The 8666-nt window shown below is 39.3% G+C and overlaps 1 protein-coding gene across 1 annotated transcript; it reads left to right on the top strand.

The window, feature by feature from the left end:
* Positions 1 to 1017: 1017 nt before the first annotated feature.
* LOC146813731 (uncharacterized) lies at positions 1018 to 2964 on the top strand. The gene has a single exon (XM_085610221.1). It carries the CDS (start codon positions 1030 to 1032, stop codon positions 2962 to 2964), a length of 1935 nt encoding a protein of 644 aa, XP_085466347.1. The 5' UTR covers positions 1018 to 1029.
* Positions 2965 to 8666: the final 5702 nt, after the last annotated feature.

The raw sequence follows: 8666 nt of genomic DNA, 5'->3' as shown, positions 1-8666 counted from the left end.
AATGTTTTATATGTTGGTCTGATCTTAAAAGGGGATTCCTATGTACCCCAAAGTGACATGAACATTGTAGTTTTTGCTTGTTGTAAAAGCAATAAAAACATTCTAAAAAATAAAAAAGGAGGCTCATCATTTGTAAAACGCACATGCATGATACTTATTGATCATGACGCGTGCATGCCTAAAAAAAGAAAATGAGGGGTCATTCTTTATATACCAACCGAAAATGGATCAATAAAAAAACAGACAAATACAAAGCATGTTTTTTTTATATAGCGGAGGTCCTGGCAGCTGCTTCCTGCATGGTCCTCCCAAATAAAAAGACATTAAAAAAAAGACGGGCATGGGGGAGCAATGGGAAGTTGGATGGGGAAAAGTAATACATATGGGCAGCATCATTAGTGGATAGTTCTTCCATTTTTACTGTAGCAATGATTTCCAATCCCTTCCCTTAATGAGTAAGGCAATTCTAGGTGTTTTGCTCTAGGCAAGGCTAATCAATCACATATAGCATGGTTCTTTGTTTAACAATGTTGAGGCTTAGTGAGGGTCTTATTGCCTCTGTATCCTTCATATATGTGCAACCTTTTCTAGTTTATACTAAGCTCGACTTGTACATGCAGTCAGGGACTGTCTTTTAGTTTTCATGTAGATTATTACTTTTAATGCATATGTAATTTATTCTCATGAAATTTTATTTTTTCTCAATCTAACAGGTGCCTGGCATACAGCAAGAAAGGAAATGGTGATTTTCTTTTTTAAAGTCTTTTTGTCATCAAAAAAAGTGATGACCATATTTTCCAGAAGAAGATCTTCCCATTCCCGTAATATTCCAAGGAAAAATCCTTGTTATGTACTTGTGAATCAGTTTTTGATTTGAAGAAAACATATACACATCTTCCTTTAGTTGTATGTATCTGTTGGAATATGTAAAGGTACACATAATTGGCAGACTTTACGGAACTAAATGTGCACCGTTTTTCTTCATATTGACATTTAATACGGCGTCATATATGTGATTACTATTTCAAAATGGAGCAACATCTAATAGTACCTCAGAGAACTTGCATTGATGATCAACCATTTAAATGTACTGAATGTGACAAGGCCTTTAGGACAAAGGGGAGTTTAAGACAGCATCAAATAACCCATACGGATGAAAGACCTTACCAATGTACCGAATGTCAAAAAGCATTCAAAATTAAAGGGGTGCTTAGGGAACATCAGCGAATCCACTCTGGGGTGAAACCATATACGTGTACTGAATGTGCCATGGCCTTTAGGACAAAGACTCCACTAATGGCGCACCAGAGAACCCACACAGATGAAAAACCATATGCTTGCACCAAATGTGGCCAGTTCTATAAAACAAAAGCAAGTCTAACGCGGCATCAAAGTACTCACTTTGCAGAAAGACCATTCAAATGTACTGAATGTGGCAAGGCTTACTCACAGAAATCAGTGCTAACAGCGCATCAGCGAAGCCACACTGGTGAAAAACCATATAAATGCACACAGTGTGATAAAACCTTTAGAACAGCAAAAGAACAAATGCTACATGAGAGTATCCACTTTGAGGACAGACCATATAAATGTTCTGAGTGTGAAAAGGCTTTCAGGATAAAGCAAGCACTATTGACACACCAGAGAATCCACACTGGTGAAAAACCTTATAAATGTACAGAGTGTGAAAAGGCATTTAGGTTAAAAATATGCCTAAAGGTACATCAGAGAATCCACACCGGGGAAAAACCATATAATTGTACTGAATGTGGCAGGGCTTTTAGGACAAGTGGAGAAGTAATGGTACATCAGAAAATCCACTTTGAAGAAAGACCATTTAAATGTACAGAATGTGATAAGGCTTTCAAGCTAAAACAGTGTCTAATGCTGCACCAGAGAACTCATACTCAGGAAAAACCTTATAAATGTACTGAATGTGACAAAGCCTTTAGTTTAAACCAGTACCTAATAATACATTGTGTGACCCACTCCAATGAAAGGCCATATGAATGTACTGAATGTGCCATGGCTTTCAAGACAAAACGGGTGCTGATGCTACATCAGAGAATTCACACTGGTGAAAAACCACATAAATGTGGCAAATGTGATAAGGCTTTTAAATCGAAGTCACAGCTATTGCTGCATCACAAAAATCATACTGGTGAAAAACCATATAAATGTCTGGTGTGTGCTAAGGTTTTTAAAACAAAAGATGAGCTGTTGCTTGATCAGAGAACCCACACTGGCGAAAAACCATACAAATGTACTGAATGTGACAAGTCTTTTATATCGAAAAGTGCACTGATCACGCATAATAGAAGAACACACTCTGATCAAAGACCCTATAAATGTATTGAATGTGGCAAAGCCTACAAAATAAAAGCACAGCTAACACAACACCAGAAAATTCACGTTGAGGAAAAACCATACAAATGTAGTGAATGTGACCAGGCTTTTGTAACACACGGACAACTAATGGCACATCTTATAACCCACTCTGGTGAAAGGCCAGATAAATGTGTTGAATGTGAGAAGGCATTCAAAGCAAAAGACAGGCTAATGCTGCATCAGAGAATCCACTCTGGGGAAAGGCCGTATACATGTACTGAATGTGTCAAAGCTTTCATAAGCAAAGGACAGTTAAATCTGCATCAAAGAACCCACACTGGTGAAAAACAACATATATGTTCTGAATGTGACAAGGCTTTCCACGTGAAGCGTGCGCTAATAGTACATCAGAGAACCCACACTGGTGAAAGACCATATAAATGTTTAGAATGTGCAAAGTCTTTCAAATCTAAGCCAAGCCTTCAGTACCATCAAGCTACCCACTCTAGGGAAAGTTCCTACACATGTAAGGAATGTGATAAGGTCTTCAAGGGGAAAAAATGGCTAGAGAAACATCTCGGAACACACAGTGTTGAAAGACCATGTCAATATATGGCATATGACCAGGCATTCTGATCTAAAGGAGAGTTAATGCCAGTTCGATTAATGCACTGTGGTACATAGTGAATGTTACTGTTTTTTCTATCAATGGCAATAAAGGATGTCAACTGTAGAAAAAACTACAGAAGAGTGAAATTAATACAGAAATGTTTTGAATCAACTCTCCGTTCCTGCCCTAGAATTCAGCTTCGAATTCATACTGTATCCACAGATAAAGAAACCAGTTCGATATGAAACTAGTTCATACCCATCAGCTAATTTCTAAACAAAATATGATACATTTGGAGATTGTGTTTTGCAGGAGGAATCATGGACCTCTTTATATTTGACAACAGTAATAGGTCTACTGACTGCATCAAGCGACAAATATACAGAAGGTATATATTAAAAAAAGAGCCTTACTTCTTCCATTGGTAAACGTGCACAGGTGTTCTTCAAAATGGAATGCATAATGTAAAGGCCTTAAATCCAAGGAAAAATGAGCAACAGACACAACAAAAGCAAATATTAAAATGTTAAGTGGAGCTATAGAAAATAAATGTCAACTAGAAAGTGCATAAATATCGAGCCCTTCTAAAGCAATCCCATGTTTACCAGAAATATACACATTAGTGCTATGTGGTGAAAAACTGAAATCCACATACAGAGACATATAATTGCTACCTGGGACACCGGCTTGCACACAAATAGAAAAAATATGTAAATCGAATAAATGCAGGGTTTTTCTTAGAAAGGAGAGAACAACTGGTCTCTTAAAGTAAGGTACTATGGCAGGATACTGTTATACAAGCAGACAGAATATGTTTTGTGTCCACCATATGCAAGTATTATACTACTTCAGGAACAATTTGGCATTTTGTATCATGACCTAGCCATAATTACAGAAAAGCAAGAAGTAACAATCACAAGGGGCACCCATTCTTAGCCAATAAAAAGCTGCTTGCCAGAAAACTGGAGATGGAGATAAAAGTGAATTTCACAGGGACTAAGATTCTAAAACAAACAAAATATGGGTGGCGGCTAGAACAAATCTCCACCTCTGGTCATTATTCAAGCCGCATTCCAGTTCATTTCTTTTTTGCCCACTAAGCCACTTTAGACGGGAACTGGGAACACTGTCAAGAGAGGCACAGTTGGTGAAAAACAGTCACTTTGCCCTGAGCTATCACCTATGTCTGAGATTAATTCAAACAATCCTTCCTTCATATTGTAACAAACTACAAAACGATTAGAGAATTTTCAGTCCTCTTTGTGACCTCCACTCAGAAAAAAACACGGTGATGTAAAGTAAGAAAATACAATTTGAGATTAATGTATAGTGGAACAAAGCAAATATAACCAGAACTAGGAGTACAACAAAACGTGTCACTGCAGAATATTGACCTTCATCTCAAGGAGTTTAAAAAATACAAATTCATGATAGAAGCAGCTATTTTAAATGCGGGCTCAACATTTCAAAAGTGCCTTGTTGCTCTTTCCTGCCATGAAATTGATGCCAAGTAAATTCTATTTTGAAAAGGCTAACGCATAGGAAGCAACATATCAGTACTCTATGTTCATCCGGCTTTCAGTACAAAGTAATTGAATACACAGTGCTAAAGAATATGAACAGTCTGAATCTATTTTATGATTCATGGATTTTAGAAATATAAAACCAAGGAATGCGGTTCATAGAGTTAGCACCAAAATCTCGTTTCAAAATTTGGCTAGCCAGCCAGGGGTTTCCAATCTTTCAGAAATATTCTATGGTTTCCGTTCTGATTTGTTTTCTTCTGCAGCAGAAAAGAGCCGGCCAGACTTACACTTTGTTGTAAGTTTAAAAACAAATTATACGCACAAAATATTCACATTTTTATATTCACTTGTGTTTTGAATAGTTCACAATTTTAACGCAGATTTATAGAGTTTTATCACTGCTTTTGGGTATGTTTATCACCAGTGTGTATGTATAGTTTTTGCCTTTATCTTGACATTGTGTCAATATAAGCATTGTCGTATTTAATTACATTCAATTATAAAAAACATTGCTTTTCCTCCCAAAGAATGTCTGCAAAAAAATTCAGAATATGTTAGGTTTTTCAGAGACAAACTCCCAATGTGGAGCTTTCTTTCAACCTGTGACATGGCCCCATTTCATTATACCACTTCTAGCCTGTCCTAACTTGTTAACCAATATCACATTGTATTCTGGGGGTTAACTTTTCCCACTCTAATTGCAGTTTTGAGAAGCAAATGTGCACAGTGCTGTTAACTAGCAATCTAGGTTCGGTTGAAAGATACACGCCTGACATTGACAACTGGCTGCCATGAATATTCCTGAAATTCTATCTCTGTGTATATGAAATGTTATCAGGCTTCATGTACACGGTGCCAACAGACTTTATGTAGAAACCCATTTCTCTGTGTGATAGAGGAAACAGTATATATGCAACAGGCCCCATGACCTTCCGAATCCCACTCCCTGAGCAATAACAATGAGTCAAGTAAGGGGTTCAGCTTTTATTTCACAGTCTGAATTAATTTACAGTCTTTGCTACACCATTCTGATGGAGCCAGTGAAATACCTATCTGGTTCGTTAATGCCTGTGAAGTAGGGACCACCATTTTTGTTTAATCCTTCAAGTAAGAGTGTGGATCTGCGTCTGTGTTTTCCCAGGACAACGCCCAAATTGGGTTGTAGCTGGTCTTCTCTACCGTAACTCAATGTCTGGTTCTTCTTTACTGCCAGTTAAACTTTACTCTATAGAGCCTAAAATTAATTTTCTAAAGCAGAAACAAAATAATCCCTGAAGCCATGTGGGCATGTCACTATCAGGACCTTGTAAAACAGTTTTACTTCCTTCAGAGAGAGCATGGACCTACCACCACCACCAGTTCACCACTGACTGTACAAGTAGAGTTGATAGTCTGGGAACCAAAGTGGAACGATGTCAAAGGCAGACTATACACTAAGATACATAGATGCTCAATCACCTGTGGAGAAATAGAGACTGAATTCACAAGAGCTGCTCCAAATATAAATTCACATTGACTTCTTGGCAACTCTCTTACCTCTCCCACCTGCAGTTCTGCCTACCACTGAATGGTGATTGAAAGCCACCCTGACTAGCCAGGTGATGATGACAGATTAGTAAGAGGTTTAGCAGCAGAGAATCAGAAATACATTTTTTTTGTACTTGCATTGTGTTATGTTAAGAGTAAAGCACCAAATACACTTGGGGAAATTAGATCAGTGTTCAATGACATCAGTATGTGGAAACATATGATGTTGTGTAGTAGGGTTTATGTCCAACTTAAGGGTAAGTCATGCAGAAGTTTTGTGTTTAAGGTATGAATGTCCTCAGTTCTGACTTATCATGCAACATTTCTGTCTCCACATAGATGTGACTTATTCTATTCACATGTTACTGCACAAACTGAGCAAAGCTACATTTCAATCACAGAAGGGGTCTTGTATACTAGCACAAAAGTTCATAAGCCTGTTCACAAATAAGAGCTGGCTGCACCTGGAGTAGGAAGTGAACTCTATAAAGAGAGGTTTTGTTTGGGTACGGGTGAACCAGACCCGGTAATTATGTGCAGTAATTATGCACAATAAAATTGCATCAAGCTTAATTTGCATGCATAGCCAAGCCCCTTTCCCTGTTTTAAAAAAAATGTTACTTTCACCTAGAAATAACATCCTCCATCCCCTCTAACTCCCCAACCTCTTTCCTTAACTATCAACCCCACCCAGCGGGCTCTGCATACATTTGCCACGTGCTATAAGCAGGTGGTAAATGTATGTGTTAAACCCCACTTAAATGGGAATTGTGTGGTAGTACAGAGAGGAACAATCAGCCTCATGCAGTCATTTTCCATCCCATGGGGTTTAACTTGTAACTTGGATGGCACTGGATCGGACTTTCCACATAGTAATAGTGGTATTTCTCACTCCAGTACCTTGCAACTCGTAATTAGGGCCTAAGTATTTGGTTCGGATACATCACTTTATTGTATAATTAATTGGATCATTGGCAGACCCTTGATCTGATGACACTGAGCCATTTATGCACACATGCAGAGAATTATGTAAATCACTTTTTGATCTGTTTGCAACCCCTGTGGTTAATTTTTTTTAAAAAGATTAATCTTTAAAAAAATAGTACAAATATTCAATATTCTAACAAAAGGAAAATATAAATATATATATTTCTATTATTAAAATTGATGTATTAAATTAAGTAATTACATTGTATTTTAATAAAACATGTTACATAAATGGTTTTGAAATATTTAAAATGAAACATTTTAGTTTTTTAACATTAAATTTGTATTTTTGGAAAGTCAAAATTATTAATTTTAATTCAATGTTATTTGTTCCGGGTTTCTATTTTAAGTCCCATCCTCCATAATTTTCTATAGGACGGCGTTGCAATATCAGTGATTGACCAGGCGTAGTGTTAGACTTACTGCAGGAGTAGTAGTAACTTTCACTCGTAAATTTGCCAGTACTTTGTTTCAGCGGGTGGAGCTACACTTTGGAGGAACTGGAGACTCCTAAATGGTGAATGGCAAAGAAGTAATAAAGTTACGACCGGAGGAAGCACACGGGATCCAAGATGGCGGAGTGAGGATCTGTGCTGAGCAGTACACCAAGAGGCTCTCCCCCTCTCTCCCTCTCCTTCTATCGAAATGCCTGCAATTCTCAATCGAGTACGTTCCTACTCGACTTAACGCATACTATACCTAAAAATTAGACTTAGAACGCTTTCAGACCTTCAGACCTTCATATCCTGTATCCTGTCTCCGTGGACGCTGTAATACTGCTGCACAGCTACGGGGGGAAAAAACAGAGGCCGTCTTCCATGCTAGAGCTCCCGGGGACGACACGATTCTTTCGGCGGATCGTACAAGGACTGCTACGGAGCTCGGGGCTCAACTGGTTAGGCCTGTTTTTTCGGACTGCGTCTCGTCCTCTCTCCCCGGCCTCCCAGATGAGCAAGATGCCTTTGAGACACCAACCTCGCACAACCCGACACAGCAAGCACCCGACCGGAGCCCTTCCAGCCGGAGCTGGAGTCGGAGCTGTTCGGGAGACAGGAGTGACGATCTCTGGGCTTCCTCAGACTGCCGCGACCTATGCTGACACTGATGGATCTGCAAGCAACGGCTGTCCCACCACGGAGCGCGTAATGACTGAAGGGGCGAGCAAACAGGTATTGAGACCGCCGATTTTGTTTGTTTGTTGATTCTCGCTCTAAGGGGTCTAGTAGAAACCCCGCTACAAAAGCGGGGCGGTTGTTACAGGCAAAAACAGTCATCCATCTCCTTCAACTCTAGAATACACCGCCCAGAACGCCCCCACCGCTTCTGAAGAGATACTTTCTAGCAGCAAACAAATTAGTAGCATGCTGGGGGCTGAACAACTGAAACACCGAAAGTCTTCAATCTGTGATACTTCTACGGACCACAGCATGATACCCATTAATTCCCTGACTGAGCTGTCTACGATGCCTATGCTGTCTGTGTCTGAAACTGAGACTGGGCCTACATCAGAAACTGCGGTAGTCATATGCAGTTCAGATTTAGCTTCGCCCATCCCGGGCTCACTGCCTGCTACTGCAACCACTATCACTCCGTCCGGAGGTTTACAACCACTCGTAGCGAAGACATGCTCCACCAAAGGTCTCACTCCTAATAAACTTATGGTCTCTCCAGAGATAACAGTACACACA

This window comes from Triturus cristatus, chromosome 6, assembly GCF_964204655.1.
Source record: "Triturus cristatus chromosome 6, aTriCri1.1, whole genome shotgun sequence".
Classification (NCBI taxonomy): Eukaryota; Metazoa; Chordata; class Amphibia; order Caudata; family Salamandridae; genus Triturus; species Triturus cristatus.
This window is presented reverse-complemented; position numbering and strand designations above follow the sequence as displayed.

Excerpts from the sequence above, each read along its gene's own strand:
- LOC146813731 (XM_085610221.1), top strand. The coding sequence starts at position 1,030 with ATGGAGCAACATCTAATAGTACCTCAGAGAACTTGCATTGATGATCAA.